General features: G+C 38.1%; 1 protein-coding gene across 2 annotated transcripts in view; it reads left to right on the forward strand.

The window, feature by feature from the left end:
- SLC35A3 (solute carrier family 35 (UDP-N-acetylglucosamine (UDP-GlcNAc) transporter), member A3) overlaps nucleotides 1–21,254 on the forward strand; it is a 49,107-nt gene that overhangs the window by 26,365 nt on the left and 1,488 nt on the right. The window contains exons 4-6 of one of the 2 annotated variants that reach the window (XM_006882440.1): nucleotides 3,969–4,140; nucleotides 13,221–13,339; nucleotides 16,448–16,581. In XM_006882440.1, coding sequence (XP_006882502.1) covers nucleotides 3,969–4,140; nucleotides 13,221–13,339; nucleotides 16,448–16,581 — 425 coding nt within the window. The remainder of the gene's footprint in view (nucleotides 1–3,968; nucleotides 4,141–13,220; nucleotides 13,340–16,447; nucleotides 16,582–21,254) is intronic. The other variant, XM_006882441.1, reaches the window with a different exon arrangement.

Consider the following 21,254-nt stretch of genomic DNA (forward strand, 5'->3'; position numbering starts at 1 on the left):
GGTGCGGTTGGCGCAGGATAGAGCAGGGTTTAGAGCTGTTGTGCATAGGGTCGCTATGAGTCGGAAACGACTCGATGGCACATAACAACAACAACAACTCTTTAGGGTTGCTTAAAGAGAGGAGAACTTGAATCACTTGTTGCAGAAAATCAAGGAATACAGCCTTCAGGAGGGATTGCATCTCAATATCAAGAAAACAAAGATTCTTACCACTGGACCAATGGGCAGCATCATGATGGATGGAGAGGAGATTGAAACTGTCAACAACTTCGTCTTGCTTGGATACATAATAAACACCCTTGGTACCAGCATTCAGGAAATAAGGAAACACATTGCACTGGGAAAATCTGTGGTTAAGAACCTCTCCAAATTATTGAAGAGTATTGGGGACTAAGATATATCTGATTCAGACCATGATTTTTCTAATTGCTAGCTGTGCATCTGAGACCTGGACAATGAATAAGAAAGACAGGGAAAAAATTGATGCTTGGCCAAGAGAACGGATATGTCTTGGAGAGGGTGCAGCTAGTGCTCTTTGGAGGCAGGAATGATGAGGCTTCACCTCACATACTTTGGACATGTTCCTAGGAGGGGCGGCTGTGCCTTGGAGAAGGACATGATGTTGGGAAGGATGGAGAGTCAGTAAAGGAGAGGAAGACCTCTAGGTATTTTTTGACACAATGCGTGCTGCAATGGGATCTTGTGTGTCAGGAAGTGTGAGGCTGTGCTGAATAGATCTTTTTTTCATAGGGTCACTGTAAGTCATACTTGACTTGAAGGCACCTAACAACATCTGTCTTTAGAGAGTTACATTGTTAACTCAAAAGACAGGGTGACTCTGGTGATTGATACCCACCAAGATGGACAGTTTTCTCCCATGTGATCTATGATGTTGTTGTTGTTGTTGTTGTTGTTAAGTGCCGTCAAGTCTCAGGCGACTCATAGTGACTCTGTGAGCAAAAGTCCTGGACACCTCATGTATAACTTTTGTCCTTTCTCCAGGTTCATAGGGTTTCCAGAGGCAAGCTATTATGGAAGTGGCTGCCACTCCTGCTTCTAAGCTTGTTTTAATCAGGGAGCTTCACCAAACACTGTCCACCATGGGTAACCATTCTCGCATTTGACTCATCAGTGTCACAGTGTTCGGCTTCACAGCAACCACAAGTTACCTCTGTACAGCAAGTGGACATACCAGGGTTGCACGACCTAGAAGAATGTTTCACCAAAAACAGTTAAAGGCAGGCCTGAGGGCCGCATAGTAGAGGAATAGAGTCACCCACTTTGGCTTGGGAGCATGGCTTTCTGTCCACTAGGCCAACTGCGTGCTCTTGCGCTCGCTCGCTTGCTCGCGCTCTGTGTCTCTCTCTGTCTCTCTCATCAGCTCATAACGGTTTCCACTTGATGCCATTGAAGTTGTATGAGTCACCTATATGGGATCAAATTAACAAGAGAAACTTGAAAAATTATATAAGAACCTTAAGAGCTGTGCTGTTGTTTTTATTTGCTATTACTTTGGACCCAGCGCATAGCTGATCCTCCAGGGCATTTTCAGACATGGTAAATAGCACAGGAGGAGATTGTCTTTCTTCCCTGGGGCAACTGGTGGATTCTAACTGCATTCCTTTGATTTGACAACACAACTAGACCACCTGGGCTGTGAAATTATATTAATGAGGGAAGGATAGATCAGAGAAGAAGGGTGGGAATGATTGTACATAATCAGTATCACTAAATTGTGTATGTTGTTAGAGGTTGTCGTGTCAGCTCCTCAGGACTCTTTGTACAGCAGATCTGATTCTTGTCCAATCCTTCTCCATCCTCATGAGCTCTACTGCTCAATCCCATTGTGATAGTTACTTGTGGAGAGTCTTCCTCTTTTTCACTGACCTTTACCAGCATTATGGATTCTCTCCTAAGACTGCTTCCTTCTGAACATATAAAAGTATATGTGACAAAGTTTCACCATCCTTGCTTCTCAGGAGCACTTTGGTTGTACTTTCTTCAGGACAGATTTGTTTGTTCTTTTGGCAGTCTACGGTATATTCAATACTCTTCTCCAGCACCATAATTCAAAGGCATCAGTTCTGTCATCTTTATTCATTGCCCAACTTTTAGATGCCTAGGAAGCGCTTGAAAACACCATGGCTTAGCTCATGCCCACCTTAGTCTTTAAACTAACATACTTGCTCTCTAGTGCTATAGAGAGGTCCTTGATGGGAGATTCCCCCTGTGATTTCTTGACTGCCACTACTGTGGGTATTAATTTTGGATATTGCTCTCAAGTAAAATGAAATTGTTAACAACTTCCATCTATCATGGTGATGCCTATTGGTCCATTGGTGAGAATTTTTATTTTCTTGATCTAACCCACATTGGTGTCTCTTTGGAGACTAAGGTGCGTCTGATACAGGCCATGGTCTTCGCAATCACCTGTTATGCATCAGAGAGTTGGACAGTGACCAAGGAGGATAGAAGGAGAATTGATGCCTTTGAGCTGTGGTGCTGGAGAAGAGTAATGAGAACACCATGGACTGCTAGGAAAACAAACAGATTTGTCCTGGAAAGGGTTAAACCGGGTAGCTCCTTGGAGGCAAGGGTTCTGAGGCTCTGTCTAACATACTTTGGACATGTTGTGAGGAGAGACCGGTCCTTAGAGAGGGACATCATGCTTGGGAGGGTGGAGGGCCAGCGCAGGAAAGGAAGGCCTTCTATGAGGTGGATTGATTCAGTGACTGGGATAATTGGGATGGGAGTGTCAGAGACAGTGCGATTGGCACAGGACAGAGCAGAGTTTAGGGCTGTTGTACATAGGGTCGCTATGAGTCGCAGGCAACTCGACGGCACATAACAACAAAAAACAACAACCCACATTGAAGGCTGTCGTTTTTCATCATCTGCAGCACTTTCGAGTCTTCTTCATTTTCAGCAGTAAGATTGTGTTACCTGGATAATTCAGGTGATTAATCTTTCTACATTCCTTATGTCACATTTTTTCTTCGAATAGTCCAACTTCTTGAATTATTTGCTCAGCATACATATTGAATAGGTAGGGAGAAAAGATACAACAACCATGAGGCTTTCCGGATATTAAATTATGAAGTATTGTATATGTAAAAACTCTTAAATTAGTATAGATTTTCCTATAAATACTCTGAACAACAAAATAAAATTTAGGGAGAAAATTAACTCGGGGTACTGATAGCATATAAATTTTTTAAAATTGTAGTTTGAATTCATGTCAGTAAGTCTCTAAAAGACCACAATGCCCATGGTAATTTAAACTAGACTGTTTTATTTACAATTGGCTTTGAAGAGGCCAATTGAAGCTCAAGGTTTAAGGTTCAAAGAGTATCTCAGAACAATAGTTTTTTCAGGGAAATCATTTCAGGTAGCATTTAAAGCTCTAGAAAGTTTAGATTCTATTAGAATTTCTTTCAACATATTTTTTCCCTGGTTTATCTGAACTTTTTCCTCACCTTTTAATGTCCTATCTTTGATGGGCAGTGTTTTAGTTTCACCTTCCATCAACTTTGTCAGTGAATCTCAAACACTGCCAATGAAAATTTTGTTATGTTTGAGGCAGCACACTTCTTTCTAGTTTATCTGTCTTTTTGCTCTGATGGCAGATAGGATATAAGACTTTCATTCTTTCATCTAATTATATTTAAAATGGTGGTTTTAAAAAAATAACTTGAAAGAATTTTATCAAGGTAATGGGTTAGTCTTTTTAAATGGAAAGCATTTATTTTCTTATGGTGATATTTTTTAAAAAATATATAAGCTATAACAATAATTTATTATCAGCATAATAAGGGGACATCACATAATCCAAGATTTTCTTTCAAAAGCTTTGCTTTAGTTTGCAGTAATGATACTGGTTGAAGTTTTTCTTAAGGCCCAATAGCTCTGAATATATGCTTTGTAAAATGTTAAAAGACACTCCAAGTTTATCTTCCCTTTTTGTGCAGTGGCCTTCAGATTCTCAAGAACTTGAATCGAAGCAGCACTCAGCTGGCTCTCAATTTATAGGACTCATGGCAGTTCTCATAGCATGTTTTTCAAGTGGCTTTGCTGGGGTTTACTTTGAGAAAATCTTAAAAGAAACAAAGCAATCAGTGTGGATAAGAAACATTCAGCTTGGTAAGTTTCAAAGTCTTTAAAAAAGATTTTTTTAAAAATAATTTCTGGACATATTTAGATAAATAAGCATCACAGATCTATTTTATTGATCTAAATATCTGACAGTAATTTTGCTTTAAGTAATTGTATTTTAAGTGAATGCCTTTATTTTAAAATACAGAATTTTAAGTCTATGACATAGAGGTATAAATTGTTCCTGAAGGTATTTCTATATTGTACACATAACAAGACACTTGGAAAATGAGATTAAGATAGTTAAATACAAGTTATTGTTTTTGTTATTGTTGATTGTCATGGAGTTGAGCATGACTCATAGCGACCCTATGAACAAAAGACCGGAAGTCTTTCATAGCTATTGTTGTTTCTCAAAGTTCATAGAGTTTCCAGAGGCATGTTATTTAGTGGATGTCACTCCTGCTTCCAATAAATAATAGTAGTGTGAAATAATGTACCTTTACCTTCTGTGGTGTTTTGTTTTGTTTTGTTTTTCATATTGATAGGAATTTTTATTTAAAAATATTTTACGACTTTAAAAAAAATTCCTGAGACATTTTTTAACTGAAGGTAAAAACTCCTTGCCATAGAGATGATTCCCACCTCATGACACTTAGTAGGCCAGCATTTTCAACATAAGCAGGGACTCCAGTTGAAGACAGTATGAAATAATCCCGTGTATTGACTGATTGTATTTGTTTGAACAAAGTATTGAACGGATATTTAAACTGTTTACAGTATTGTGACATTTAGTGCTTCATTCAAAGTTTCTAACATTTAATATAAACTCTGACATATATTCATCCCACTCAATCCTTCATCACATCTAGCCTTTGATGGAGTTCATCTTTAATTTTTTTTTCCCCAGTTGTAAAAAGAGGAAGGGCCATATGGGGATGACTGTATCTGACCTCCATCAGCTCTTCAAAGGTGAAATTCCCCCTTCAGCATCACCAGCACAAAACCAATTCCCATGAGGTCAGACATGTCCCTCATACTCCGCATCTTTTTTCAGTCATCCCCACACTGATCTTACTGCTTTGCTGGATCCAGAATCCACTGTGCTGGTTCACAGACCACACAGAATCATTTGTTATTGTTGTTACATGTCATCAAGTCACCTGTGACTCACAGCGACCCTATATACAGTATCTCTGAACTCTGTTCTATCCTGAGCCTGTCTCACTGACTCACCTACCCCATTGCCCCAGTAACTGTGTCAGTCCATCTTATCTTGGGTCTTCCTCTCCTGAGCTTTCTCTCCATCCTTCCAAGCATGATGTCCTTCTCCAAGGACTGGTCTCTCCTGGACACATACCCAAGTTTGTGAGACAGAACTTCAAAATCCTAGCCTCCAAAGAGCAGCGTCTCTTGGTTGTCCGTGGTGTGTTCAGTACTCTTCTCCATTATCGCAATTCAAAGGCATTGATTCTTTTATCATTGTTAGTCATTGTTCAGCTCTCTGCTGCATGCCAAGTAATTGCAAAGATTAAGGCCTGGACCAGGCACATCTTAGTCTCTAGACTGACATCATTGCTCTTTAGCACTTTGGAGAGGTCTCTGATAGCAGACTTCCCCAATGTAATTTGTCCTTTGACTGCCTGACTGCTGGTGCTAGAGTGTTGATTGTGCACCCAACAAGTTGAAATTGTTAACAATCTCAATCTCTTCTCTATCTATCATGGTGCTTTCAATTGGTCCTATCATGAGATTCTTTGTCTTCTGATTTTGAGCTTCAAGTCATACTGAAGACTGTAGTTCTTGACTACAAGCAACACTTCAGGTTCTCAGTTTTAGCAAGCAAGTTTGTATCATTTGCATAACACAAGTTGTTGATGAATTTTCCTCCAATCCTGATGCCATATTCTTCCTCATAAAGTCCAGACTCCCAAATGATCTATTCAGCATATAGATTGGAAAGGTATAGAGACAGGATGCATATCTGAGGCACTCATTTTCTAATTTTGAATCATGCAGTGTTTCCTTGCTTTCTGGTCCAAGTATAGGTTTTGCAGGCACACACAACTGAATGTTCTAGGATTCTCATTCTTCTCAAGATTAGCCACAATTTGTTGTGATCCTACAAACTGGGTTTAAAAGAGGCCATGATACTAGATACATTATCACCAATTGGTCAGATGGATCTTGACTGGAAGCAGAGGGTACCAGAGGAATGTCTATCTGTGTTTCATTGACTTTGCAAAGGTATTTGACTGTTTGGATCATAACAAATTGTGGTTAATATTGAGAAATTAGGAAATTGAAAAGGCAATATAATTCAAGTTAGTAGTAGAATAAAATCACTCAGTCAGGACAGCTTCCAAAATGTGCTCAGCTGTTTGAGCCTTGAGGCTTTAGGCCCTTAGTCCTGCCAATTGTGGCCCTCTTGCACACCATGACCACCACCACCACCCCATCTCCACCAAACTTCAACATAAGCTGTAGCAAGTTTGCCTCTGTCTCATGTCAGGTCTCTGGTTCTCTACTGCAGCTTTTATGGCTGCTGCTTCTGCAGGCCCTGGTTTGACTGGCAGAAGAATCTCTGGCTCCGAAGGATGGGTTGCATTCTCTTGCTTGGCCTTTGCTGGTAGTGATGGTCTCAAATTCTACTATTGGATCCACCCAGTTTAGTGGTGAGACTAGCCAGTTCCCTTGTGGATTAGTGAGACAAGCCAGCCCCTTGTGGATAAGCTTATATGTCCTATACATATAATCCAATCCATCAACATGGCAAAGTCTCAGTGGATAGAGAAGCCATTTTGAACATTAGACTCTTAATACCCCGGCAGTCTACACCAGGTCTCTTAATCAGTAGCCTTAGAAGCCTCTCCAGACCTTACATAGTGAATTGTTTGTACTCTTTTTTTTTTTAAGCGTGGGGTGGGGGTGGTGTCAAATTGGATCCGACTGGTATAGGAGGAGATTGCCCCTCCTTCTCCAGGGAGCAGCTGGTGGATTCGAACCATGCTCCTTTGGGATTACAGTGCAGCTTCTTGCCAGTAGGCCACCAGAGCTCCCTTCAAAGTAATATTTTATGATGTTTCCAGAGTGCATTTACACAGCAGTTGATGTTTTCATTCATTAAAATTCCTCCACAGGTTGCTTGTTGATGTTGATTGCATTCTTACAGTGAGTGAATATTGCTCATTTCTGTTCTGGTTGTACATTTCCATTGATGTAGTTTCCCTGCCCCTTCACAGTCTCAACTCTGTTTAATTTTTTTTCTTTTAATTTTGTTATTTTTGTGTATGTACCATCAAATTGGATCTGACTGGTACAGGAAGAGATTGCCCTGCCTTCTCCAACAGAGCATTGAGTTCGAAGCACTTACCTATGGGATTGCAGTGCAGCTTCTTGCCACGAGACCACCAGAGCTCCCCAACTCTGTTTAATTTTTGTTTGGTCTCTTGTAGGTTGTTCCTTTTTTAAATTTTTCTTTTTTAAAAAAGCATATTTCTTGTAAGCAGTGTTCTTTATTCCTTGAACCAATTTGTTATTTAGCTACAAGGCAGCCTCAGAAGTTCATCTCTGTTCAGGGTTGGAGAAGTATCTCAGAATGATAGTCTCACCTTCTTTCCTACTCAGCCAGTTGAGTAGGGTATTTTGTTGCAGTTGCTTGGTAAGGTTTTTGTTTCTTATTTTTTAGAAGACTATTTTCCTTCCATTGTTGGGACCCAATTAGAATAGTTTGTAATGCTCGTTTAGCACATTGTTCTTCTTATGTATGTGAGACTGGTCTGCGTAGACTGCCCTGGGAACTAGTTCTTTGAGTCTTTGGTTTCTGTTTCTTGTGTTCTAGATAAGTAGAAACCCTTAACTATATATAATATATATAATATAATAGATAGCTGTTTGCAAGTTCCTTCCTCCCCCAGCATTATTCATTATTATTCTGCTTCCTGTTTTCTAAAAGATTCAAACATCCTTAGGTCTCCATATTGGAAAAACATCAATTTGATGACAGACTATAAACAATCTTTTAAAAATCACTCACTTGTGGTATTGCAAATTCAAAGCTGTTCTCCAAATAGACAACTGTAGTTTTCAAATGTCCTTACATAAAGTGAGAACTGTTGTTTATCTGCCTTCATTCTTTACAGTGGGATTAAAGTAATTTATGGTAGGGAACTCTGTTGGTCTAGTGATTAGAAACTGTGCTGCAATTGCACAGACATGCACTTCAAATCCACCAGCTCTTCTGCTGGAGAAGGATGGACAGTCTCCACCCATGTGATTTTCTGGCTCTGAAAACCCACCAGAGGGTCAGCTGTGGGTGAATTCCAACTCAACAGTACTCAACAACAACAACACATATGCTAGCCTTATGGTAATGTCAAGGGGATGATTTCCAAAAGAGGTCCAGGGGCCTCTTCGAGTAAGAACTGGAAAATTCTGACTCGGAAATACAAGAAAGACACCAACACCAAGTGAGAGCAAGAGAAAGAAACTGAGGTTTATTAGACATTTATAACAGACTCTGAATGGGTCAGGACAGACTGACTCCGTTTTTATCTTATAAAAGAGTTTCTATATCTTTTGTTAGTAAGGAGTGGGGTTTAAACAGCTGATGGTGCATTCTTTCTAATGAATATGGCAACTTTGGCCATCTCTTATCTTGTATTTGAGTCTGTTGTTTTACCTCATTCCTTGAGAGGCTGTTTTTATTGTCCTGTAGCCCCATTTCTTTCTGGTTGGTTTCTGTTGTTATATTGCCACAAGTCTTCCATCAAGACCAGTTCTGATTGATCTCCTTTGTCGACATGTCCTTGGCCATTCCCTGTTAGTAAGAAGCTTCACTGCAGTCCCAGAACACATGCTTTGAGTCCATCTCCTGCTCAGCTGGAGAACAATGGGCAGTCTCCTCTTGTGGGTTTACTGCCTCTGAAAACCCACTAACGGGTCAAATATGGGTCAGTTCCAACTCAACGGCACCCATCAACAGTCACATGGAGAAAGAGAGAGCTCTAGTAGCGAAATCCACAGAGAACTGTGCCCCTAACCCAAAACCAGTTCCTCTGGCATTTCAAATTTACTAATTGTTTTGCAGGAGAAATATGGGCAGTCTCCTCTCATGCAGTTGATAGCCCACCACTAGAGGGTCAGCTGTGCGTTAATTTCAGCTTGACAACAAAGAGGAAGTGATTGATGGAGAAAATAGAAAATTTTCTAAAACTGAAAAAATATAAAAGATACTACAGGACTTTTAATAATAGAAATATTGATTTAAAGAGATGCTTATAAGAATGCTGGAGTTACAAAGAGAAGAGCAAACTGGAGGGGAGGGTTGGACAGGAAGAAAAGTGCAACAATGAATGGAAATCTAAAATCTCTGTAAATGTTCATTAAAATTAATAAAATTTTTAAAAAAAAGAATGATGGAATTAAACGAGGAATTCATGATGTTAATGGCCCTATTAGTCATGAATATTTAAAACAAGGTAATATTAATCTTAAATACATTTTACTATATAATATAAAACAAAATCACTTGGTGACCAGATGAGTCAGAGTATGACTGTCACCTTTTCAATGGGTAGTTGTCTAGAAGTAGGTCTCTGGGTTTAAGACTCCACCCTTTCATTTAGATCTGCTCTTAGGGACCTCTCCAGAGTGCTGATAAGCAATGATGTCAATCTAGAGACTAAGGTGCACCTGATCCAGGCCGTGGTTTTCTTTATTACTTGCTATGCATCAGAGAGCTGGACAATGACTAAGGATGACAGAAGAAGAAGAATCAATGCCTTTGAGTTGTGGTGCTGGAGGAGTCTTGAACATACCATGGACTGCCAAGAAACCAAATGTCTGTCTTGGAGAGGGTGAAACCAAGTTTCTCCTTGGAGGCTAGAATTTTGAAGCTCCATCTCACATACCTTGAGCACGTGGCCAGGGGAGACCAATCCTTGGAGAGGAACATCTTCTTTGGAAGGGTAGAGGGGCATTGCAGGAGAGGAAGACTCTGGATAAGATGTATTGATATACTAACTGGGGCATTGGGGATAAGTGTGTCAGAGTCAGTGAACTGTTGTACATAAGGTTGTCAGAGTCAGAACTGTTGTACATAAGGTTGCTATGAGTTGAGGTGACTCAACAACACATAACAACAATAATAGATATAGATCAATGATAATTATATGGGATACAGTGTATTAATTATTACATAATACTCAATGTAATTATTACATAATACTCAATGTAAGGGATTATATAGAACAAAATTAATATATGAATGGAACTTAATATAAATGAATTATTTTATGAAAACCAATTTGTTTTAAAAAAATTGCAGCCTAAGAAACCCTGTGAGGTAGTTTTCGTTTACTATGACTCACTGTCATCTAACAGCATATAAGACATTTACCATCTGAGTCATTTTTGTAGTACAATTCAATTACATTAATTACATTCACCTTGTACAGTTGTTACTCCATAAAAAGTAAGAAAATGTCTCTTATTATATATTACTGTAATATTGTCTTAATTTCCTAATGCTGCTGTATCAGATACCACAAATATGTGGCTTTAAGAAACAGAAATTTATTTCTCACATTTCAAGAGACCGTGTCAGTTCAGCGTGTGGCTTTAGGGAAAGGTCTTACCTTATTTATTTTGGGCTTTTTGGTGGTAGTGTTGTGTGCTGTTGAGTCCATGCTAACTCATTTTATCCTATACAACCTCTTAGAATTCCCTCATTGAGTTTCACAAGTTGTACTATGGATTCCTGGTGGAATAGTATATTATATTAAGTATTGGGCCAGTAGCTGAAACCATAGTTTGTATCCACCAGCTGCTCCTTGGGAGCAAGATAAGACAGTCTCCTCCCATTAGGATTTATAGCCTTGGAAAACCAGTGGAAGATCACTACCAGTTGTCTGAGTCAATTCAACTCGGCAGTAATGGGAATTTCTACAGAAGCATATTACTATGTCTTTTCTCCTGTATATCCGCTTGTAGTAGTTGCCAATCTTTGGGATTCCTGGGCCTGTAGACTTTTCTAAGGTGTTGTGGTAGCACAATAACTGAGTACTTGGTGCTAACCCTAAGGTCAGTTGTTTGAATCCACCAGCCACTTGGCATGAGAATGATGTGACTGCCTCCATAGAGATTAAAGATGGCAGCCTTGGAAACCCTGTGGGTGGTTCTACTCTGTCCTGTAAGGCTACTGTGAGTCAGAATTCACTTGATGGCAATGAGTTGAGTAGGCTCTTCTGCCTCTGTCATCATTACAGAGCCACTGTCTTCCTTCTTTAATGCTCACTTTCTTCTGTGTCTAATCTGCTCTGTTTATAACTCAGAATTAATGTTATCATCATCTACACAATTAAATATTATGCAACTTTAGGAAAGAATGCAGTAGATCTATACATACTGAGGACATAAATTATTTAAATATATCTCCTTTTTAATATATAATTTTCAAGTGTTATAGTTTTTTGTTATAGTTTTTGTAGTTAAAAAAAGAAGTCCACTACTGGAGTGCTACTTCGAAGCAAGAATGTTGAGTCAGGAAGAAACAGTCCTTACAAGGAGGCATCATGTTTAGAAAAGTGGAGGGTCAATGAATGAGAGAATGACCCTCAGTGAGATGGACTGACACAGTAACGGCAGCAGTGAACTTAAGCACAGCAAAGATTATGAGGATTAGCAGGATTTTGTCCTGTTATCCATCGTGTGTTTATGCTTCAGAGACAACTCTAGATCCAATCTGAGAACAGCAATGACAATATCTTCAGGACTGTTTCTTATTAGGAGAATTCACTTCTATGTTTTTTAATTATGACAGCATTATTTTTCAGCTTTGAACCCTTTAAATCATTCATTTATGACCCCTAGAATGCATAGTAGCCAAAGCTCTTGTGGTTGGATTTTAACCCCAGTAAGCTTAGCAGTAAGAAATTGCACTGCTAACTCAAAGGCACAAAGGTTCGAATTCACTGGCTGCTCTCTGGGAGGAAGTTGGGCATTCTTCTCCAGTGTGATTTACAGCTTCTGAAAACCACTGAAAAGTCAGCCGGAAGTTGGTTCCAGTAATAACACAACACAATAATAGCAACAGTAGCAGGAAACAGGTAGTTGTGACTGGCTCACAAATGTCTGCTAGCACAGACACCCCACCACCTCCCTTTGCACCCCACCCTACCTCACTTTGAATGCATGTGGCAGTGTGGTTAACCACCACCCTAGAGCTGGTCTCTACTACCTGTTTCCTGCTGTGGGAAAAATCTCACCCAAAAAAGCTTGACTCCCTCTGTCATATGTACACTACCTTTGTTACCCTAGATCAGTAGTGAACTGTTTAAAACCAATTCAAAGCCATGGTTTGAAAGTAGACATTTTAAAATGATCGAGCTAGAATAAATGATATTTTAAAGAGAACATTTCATATCCTTTTCAGACATTTTTCACTGTAGAATGCTTTGGTTAGTTATGGCTTTATAAAGAAAACATCTTCATTCTCTATTTCTTGGCTGCATAGCTTACAAAAGACTTCAGATAAAAGGCCCACTTATTGATAGCCTAGAAAGTCTTTCAATCTAGTGGCCCTGTGACAGCCACATTTTGTAGAGGCAAGTGATTAAGCAAGGAACAAGGTTTAGTCATTGGTCTCAGTGGAGGGCTTTCCCTGACAGTGAAACTTTCATAAAGACAGATTCTGATGTTATCTGTGATCAACTCTGTCTAAGCTCTAATTTTGGGGGGTATTACCCATTGTACTTATAAAACTTAACAAGGAAAAATGCTATTTGGCATGCTCAAGATTTTTATCTGCATGTATGAATACAGATTTATGGAAATCTAAATAATTATAAATAGGCCCAAAATTATCCGTTTGCAGGACTTGAATGAGACAACTATAATTTTTACGTTGCTTTGTGCTCCAAAATTGATAATATCTGGTCTTCTGTATTTTTGTATCTTGGCTTTGCAGTCATAAGTATAATTTTATTGTTATTATATAATCATTCAAATAAAAATTAAATTTTATCATTAAAGGAAAAATAAATATGTAAGTATATGGAATGCCAATAGAAAAATGCCGTTTTGTATACATTAAGTGACATCTGACATTAACTTTCTGTATTTTTTAGGTTTCTTTGGGAGTATATTTGGATTAATGGGTGTGTACATTTATGATGGTGAATTGGTATCAAAGAATGGATTTTTTCAGGGATATAATCAGCTGACTTGGATAGTCGTTGTTCTTCAGGTAAAGCATTAGAAGTCTTCGATTTAATGCTAATGAACTTCCTTTTAACATAGAGAATTGAAGTGGCTACTACTGGAGCCCCTGGTCAATTCGAACTGCCAGAGGCCACCTTTGATTAAGTAATGCACAACTCGCTGCGGACTGTGCCACCACCAGAGAAGCCTGATGAAAATAGTTCATGAGGTAAAGCAGTTGGTGTTAAAAGAAAGTTTGACTGCTTTTTCTACAACTTCATACAGGAAGTCTGTGGTCAGCCAGTTGAGGCTTAACAAATAGATGCAGAGATTTTAATTTATAACAAGTCAGAGCCTCATGTTGCAGTTACTATGAGAGTATTATTGTTGGATTCTGTTTATTTATAACTTGGAATAAAGGGTTCACTTATGGAATAACAAACTTCATCTTTAAAAATTCTTACTCTGTTCTCTGAAGGATTTAAGTGTGAAAGAATAATTTTTCTGTATTTAAGATAGGAGGATATGATGTTAATTAGCAAATGTTATATATAGTAACAGTAATTTTTAGAAGATAAGCAAGAGCGAGATAAGGAAAATACAGAGAACATTTTGAAATAACAGTAAGGCAAGTCAGAATTTATCTTAGGAGTAAGCAGCTAAAGTTTGGGGAAAATAAGATGAGATAGAACTCATTTAAGGGATTAATTAAGGAGGAGAGGACTGGCGTTGTTGCCAAGTATCAGGAACCAGAGCCCAAATATAATTGCTGTAATTTATTGCTTTCTCTAATAAATTTCCATCTTTTCAATTTCCTACACCAAGCGGTACAGTGAAAGTTGATAATGGTAGTAACTGAGGTTTGGAAAGTGGGTGGGACATAGGGTTTGAAACCCCTTCTCCTCCTGCCCCCCAGAAAAACACCCTAATGTCCCAAAACCACCTTATTTAAGTGCTACGTTTAGGAACAGTGTGGTCCACATAATCCATAGCAAGTTGTGCTGCAAAACCTAATTAGCTGTAATTTGGCTTTTTTGATGGATTTGTGAGGAATTTTCTTTCTGCATTCTTAAAGAAAGGATATGGTTAAATGTGCTTGAGGAAGATTATCCTAACTGTAGTGAGAGGGGAAGAAAAAGCCCATGGGGAAAACTGGTCAGTTTCTGAAAGGCTAGTAAAGGTGACTTTTAAGCTACTTCACTTTTTACACAAAAACAAAAATACTTCACTACTCAGAATGAAAAGTCTTCCTACATGAAACAAGAGATTTATCATAATTAAATTGGATATTAAATGCTTTATTCATATTATAACCAGACTCCATTATAATAAGCTACTGATTGCTTTAGTTAAGTTTGTTTAACATATAATTTGGAAGAAGAAAATAAAATAGGTGAATAGGACCTTCTAAGAATCACATCCCTATGCACATCAAAAAACTTCTTTGACAGGGTAAGAAAGAAACCCATAGATGGGAAAAAATATTTGGCAATGACATATCTGATAAGGGACTTATATCTAAGATTTATAGAATATTCTGTCACCTCAGTAAGAAAAAGGTAAACAATCCAATCACAAAATAGGCACAGGATATGAACAGACACTTTAACAAAGAGGACAGTCAGATGGTGAACTAACACATGAAGAAATGTTCAAAATCCTTACCTACCAGAAAGATGCAAATCAAAACAACTATGAGATATCATCTCATACCAGCAACCATAGCAAAGTTCAACAGATCAGAAAAGAAATGCTGGTGAGGTTGTGGAGAGATTGGAACTCTTATTCACTGCTGGTGGAAATATAAAATGGTATAACCACTATGGAAAGCAATATAGTGCTTTCTCAAAAAGTTGTAAATAGAAATAACATTTGCAGTTCTACTATTGGGAATATACCCTAAAGAAACCAGATCCATAACTCAAACATGTGTGCCCATGTTTATTGCTGAGCAATAAGCAGAGAGATGAAAGCAATGCACGTTCCCATCAATAGACAAATGGATAGAAAAACTGTGGTACGCAACACAACTACTGGTTCCAAGTACACGATGTAGGATAATATAGTCCCTATGTACATAGCTTTTTTTTCCTTGAAAATTCATCTTGAGTTATCTTTTATTTAGATAAAAGTAAAGAGGCAAGGGTCTACTGTCATTTGTATACAATTCCTGTTACCTTGAAAAATAAAAATGTTAACAGAAAAAAACAAAAACTGTGGTACATCCACACAATGGAATACTACACAGCACTGAAAAACAGTGAAATAGTAAAATGTTACACAACATGAGGGATTCTTGAGGACATTATGCTGAGTGAAATATCTCAGTAATGAAAAGATAAATACTGCATAACTGCTGTTATAAAATAGGACAGACATGGAGGGAATGTGGGAAAAGTGCATAGATAATGAACAATGCATTAGAATAGATGAAGGGAAGAACTGTTTAAAAGGAATATATGATTATGCATTATATGTATGAGTATAATATGGAACAAGAGGTGCTTTGCAAGGTAGGCTGAGAGAGAGAGGAGAAGGGGTAGAAAATGTGCCAACAATAAATAAAAGAGAACTCCCTTAAGCAAAATAAACCATATAATTTGCAAATTGATTAAACATTTTGACTGGGGAGTAAAAAATGTTCTTAAAATGAGAACGTTTTTATAAGCTATCTCATCAGTGTTGCCATGAAAAAAGGCTAATGTTTATATAACAACACTAAAACACAGCTTCCAGCCGGACACTGGAATTTCTTTCTCCAGTTTGGCAGCAGAGAAACATTTCTCCTGAAGAGCCCAATGCCTGAGATAAAATGGTCTCCACTGAGCTGCTTACTAGCTATTTCTTAACTTAAAGATGACTTTAGAGAACTAGTTTCTTCAAGGTTCAAAAGGAACTTCCATGTGCAACAATGAATGAATAAAAATTTTATAAAAAGGAACCCTCAAGAGTAGGGGCAAATGGCCACCCCATTTCAAGAACCTCAAAAGTATGGATTCCAGGAGAATTAAAATGATTTTTCAATGTAAGTTGTTTATAGTGAGATTAAATTTATAGACCAAAACCCTAAAATGTCTCTGAGTAATGTGTTTGTTTTGAAAAGTAGTTTACTATAAATTCATTTAAAAAATACAATCTTTTAAAATTTTTACAGGCACTTGGAGGTCTTGTAGTAGCTGCTGTTATTAAATATGCAGATAATATTTTAAAAGGATTTGCAACATCTTTGTCCATTATACTATCAACACTGATATCCTATTTTTGGTTGCAAGATTTTGTGCCAACAAGGTAAATACTCTTTACTATCTTTCCATTCTCTAATGTATTGCCACTATGTGCTGTCGTCGGAAGTGCCCCATAGCTGACTCTCAAGCAGGTTTTCAGAGGCAGAAAAGTTGCACATGAGAAGATTGTCCATCTTTCTTCGATGGAGCAGCTGATGAATTTGAATCGCATGCCTTCAGGTTGGCAGTGCATCTTCTCACCACTAGGCTACCAGAGTTCCTTAGGTGTATGTAGAAAAATTAACGTTCTATTAAATAAAATTATTTTATATATTTTGCTGTTACAACTTCTGAAAATCATTGAAATTACAAATCTATTTGACCCTTTAAAAAAAGTTTCAAATATATCAAAGAAACTCTTCCACCATGAAATTTTGTACTCAAATTTAATTGGTCAGAATTTTTTCCAATATAATATGAATTTTTTTCTTTCCAAATAGTAATTTTTAAAACATTTAAAGGCCAGGCTTTCATTTCTTGCCAAGAGGTAGCAACATTTTGAGATGCACAGCTAAAGCTAGGAGAGCGCATAACATTCTTGAAGATTTGTCTGTAAAAGAAGAAAAGGTTTGGAAAGATTCATGGAAAAGTTTGGAAAGAAATCATAAAAAGTGTCATGCATAGTGCAACAATGAATGAATGGGGGAAAAAATAAAAGGATGATAAAAAAGTATCATGGATAAAATAGGACACTCAGCTTCTGGAGCTATATAGGATCTTACCTCCTATCCCTAATTTTTCAATTCGTAAACCAGAATGATCCTTTTCAATATAAAATATCTCTATTTTGCTCAGGAGCTCTGGTGGGCTAGTGGTAAGGAATTTTGATGTCAACCCAGAGTCTCATGGTTTGAATCTACCAGCTCTGCAGGAGAAGGATGGACAGTCAACTCTCATGCAGTTTACTACCTTTGAAAATCTGCTGGTGGGTCCCTGCTCAGCAGCAATACTTAGCTCAAATGCCTTCTAACTGCATTCCATCTCACTGAAAAGTTACCATCCTTATAATGGCCTATTAGAGTTGACTCTAAGCCTTCGTTCTGCTCTTCTTTGATAGAACTTTCTTGTTTTATTTATAGGGAGGGCCTAGTGGCCTAGTCCAAAGGGAGTTGCAGTGCCAAGCCAGAGGTGGCACCTCTCTGGTGATTCAAATCTGCCAGTGGCTCCAAGAGAGAGATAGACAGTCTCTTTGTTAGGTGGCATCAAGTTGAGTAGGACTCATAATGATGCTATGAATAACAGATCTGAGCTCTGTCCTATCATGTGCCATCCTAAACATATCTGACACATCAGAGCCCATTACTGCAGGCACTTTGTCAATCTCTTGAAGTTCTTCCTCTCTTTCACTAACCCTCCACTTTTCCCAACACAATGTGCCTCTCCAGTGAATAGCCTCTCCTAGAAGCATGCCAAAAGTACGCAAGACAAAGCTTCATAGAGCATTTACAGCCTCTGAAAACCCACTAGAGGGTCAGCTATGAGTTGGTTTTGACTTGATGACAGCCAGTTTGAGGGACATTTTTTGTTTACTTATTTTAAAGCCACTATGACCTCTTTACTGTTCCTGAAATAAAGATGTCACTACCTCTGGGCTTTGACTGGCCTTTTGCCTCTTCCTAGAACATTGTATGTATTCGTATGACATGTACTCTTAACTTCCGTAGGTCTTGGTTCAAATGTTACTTTATCAAGAAACTCATTCTCAAAAATTCCTTGCCATAGAATCAAAACTAATTCATTGCTAGCAGGTTTTCAAAGCCTATAAATTGCTCTAGGAGGCAATTGCCCATCTGCTAGGGGATTTGAACTGCTGGCGAGGCACTGCCTTTGGGCTAGCAGTGCTATTCCCTACAGACTATGTCAACAGGGCCAGACCACCTTAAATAAAAGAGCAACCCTTTGTATTCCAATGTTTTCTTTCCTCCTTTCTTAAGAAGACTTATCTGATAGAATAATGTAAGCAATGAAAGTGTGTGGCCTATAATAGATTCTGAGTATGTTTATTAAGTCAACATCCAGAGCTTAAGATTTTATGAGTTGGAATTTATTTGACAGCAGCAGAGTTCAATAAAATTCTGTGTATAATTCAGAATTAGTGGATTGACTATAATTGATATGCCTATATATAATGTTCTTTATATTGTGATAGGAAGCTTTGGTGGCCTAATCTGTAAGGAGTTGTCCTGCCAACCCAAAACCACCCCACATAATGAATATGTATGATGTGATTATTTAGCAACTTAATCTGTATGTCTAGAGTGTGGATCTATAGTTTTTTCTGTAAAAATTTAAAAGTATTTAAAATTAGTTTTCAGTTTGGTGTAGAAATAAATCACTTAGTGAGGAGAATAATAGGAAAATAATCATTTAGCTAAATAAATTATTTAACTGGCCTACCAATTAACCCCAACATTTTAATAATGCTTTATTCCCTGTTTATTAGGTGATGAAATTATGTGCATTATTGTTATTAGAGAATGTTTGGAACATGCAGGTTTTTAGAATGTTCTTAAAAAGCTACACTTGTGCTAGAGAAAGAGTTCCTAAATTTAGTTTCTATATTTAAGCTTAAATGTAAGCTCTGGTGGCCTAGTGGTAAGCAGCTGTGTTTCAGTCCCAAAGGCCCATACTTTGAATCCACCAGTTGCTCCAAGGGAGAAAGCTGGACAGTCTCCTCTCGTTGCTATTCACTGCCTCCGAAAATTTCCTTGAGGGTCAGCTAGGATCAGTTTCAACTCAACGGCAAACAAAACAATAATATCAATAAGGTGACCTTTTTTAAAAAAAAAAACCAACCTTAAACAGGACACAGTGAATTGGTAGGGAACTCTAGTGGTAAGGAATTACATTGCCAGCACAAAGGTATGCAGTTCAAATCCACCACCTGCTCCATAGGAGAAATATGGGCAATCTTTTCTAGGGCTATTTACTGCCTCTGAAAACCCGCTGAGTTTTGAGACGTAAGTTCACTGTACTTATAACAGACCACACACCAATCATGATCATTTTCTTTATCATATACGGAGCTCTGATGCTTAGTCTGTAACAATCAGAATCAACTAGCTGAGGATCAGCTATGGGTCAGTTCTGACTTGATGCTATAGAACATCAAAAAACAGGACAAAGGAAATCATCTGATGGTTTCCCATCAGCATTTGTGAGGTGCAAAGAACAGTGGAATTTGCTGAAAAGCAGTCATGGGGTTTATAATATATGACAGAAACATAAAATTCAAACTCACTAGCTTTGACTCCTAGCCACTTTCCATTAGACTTAACAAAAAGGGGACTGTCCATCTTTCCCCTTTGGAGTAACCAGTGGATTCTGATTGTTACAAACTAAGCCATCAGAGCTCCCTATACGATAGAGAATAAAGAAAATCATCATGATTGGGGTCTGGCCAATTAATCACTGTCATAAGTAGTATGAACTTATGTCAGAACTTAAAAATTAGTGAGGCCGCCCACTGTAGACCATAGCCTTCATCAAATCAAATGCTTTAGAGTTTAAGCTCTAATGTATATCTTTTTTTAAAAAACCAAGTATAATTCTGAGGAAATTATTTATAAATCTTACAGGGGATAAATAAGTAAGTGACTAGGTAGATCTATAGAATGGTAAAAGAGTAGTAGTTATGTATATCATTGGTGGCACAGTGGCTTACCACTCAGCTGTTAACCAGAAAGTCAGCAATTCTAACCTACTAGTCCATGGGAAAAGATATGGTAGTCCACTTCCAAAGAGATTCTCAAACTGCCTTCTAATTGACTCCAACTCATAGCCATCGTTTATTGGATTTCCTAGACCATAAATTTTAATGGGGAGACTATTAGTCTTTATCCTGAAGAGCTGCTGGTGGATTTACGCTTCATCCTTGTTGTGACACAAAAGAATGTCATTTTCTTTTTATATTTCCAAATATATACACACACACACACACACACACACACATACTTAACATTTCCAAGTATTTTGAAAAAGTTTTTTTATCACTTGATGTATTGCAGGTAAAATACAGCATTTAAAATATCTTTTCTTTGAAAGGCAATATACTGCAGTGTAAATGGGAATATCAGACATACCTAGATTTAGCTGTCTTCCATGAAAATGAGTCCTTTCTTCCAGTTAAAGCTGTGATACTTTAGGCAAGTGACTTAAACTTGATAGTCTTTGTTGTTGTGTGCCATTGAGTCACCTGCAACTCATAGCGACCTCACCGAGGGTCTTCCTCTCCTGCACTGTACCTCCACCCTCCCAAGCATGTCCCTCTCCAAGGACTGATCCCGCCTTGCAACATGTCCAGAGTATGTCAGATGAAGCTTCAGAACCCTTGCCTCTCAGGAGCAGCCTGGCTTCACCCTCTCCGGGATGAATTTGTTTGTTTTCCTAGTAGTCCATGGTATATTCAATACTCTTCTCCAGCACCACAGCTTAAAGGCTCTCCTTCTATCCCTAGTCATTGTCCAGCTTTCTGATGCATAGCAAGTAATTGCAAAAATTATGACCTGTATCAGACACAACTTAGTCTCCAGACTGACATCATTGCTCTTTAGTACTTTTGAGAGGTCTCTGACAGAAGACTTTCCCAGTACAGTTCGTCCTTTAATTTCCTGGCTGCTGGTGCCAAGAGTATTGATTGTAGAGCCAAGCAAACTGAAGCTGTTAAGAAGCTCAATC

This window comes from Elephantulus edwardii, unplaced genomic scaffold, assembly GCF_000299155.1.
Source record: "Elephantulus edwardii isolate Elephantulus edwardi_28Jun2011 unplaced genomic scaffold, EleEdw1.0 scaffold00020, whole genome shotgun sequence".
Lineage (NCBI taxonomy): Eukaryota > Metazoa > Chordata > Mammalia > Macroscelidea > Macroscelididae > Elephantulus > Elephantulus edwardii.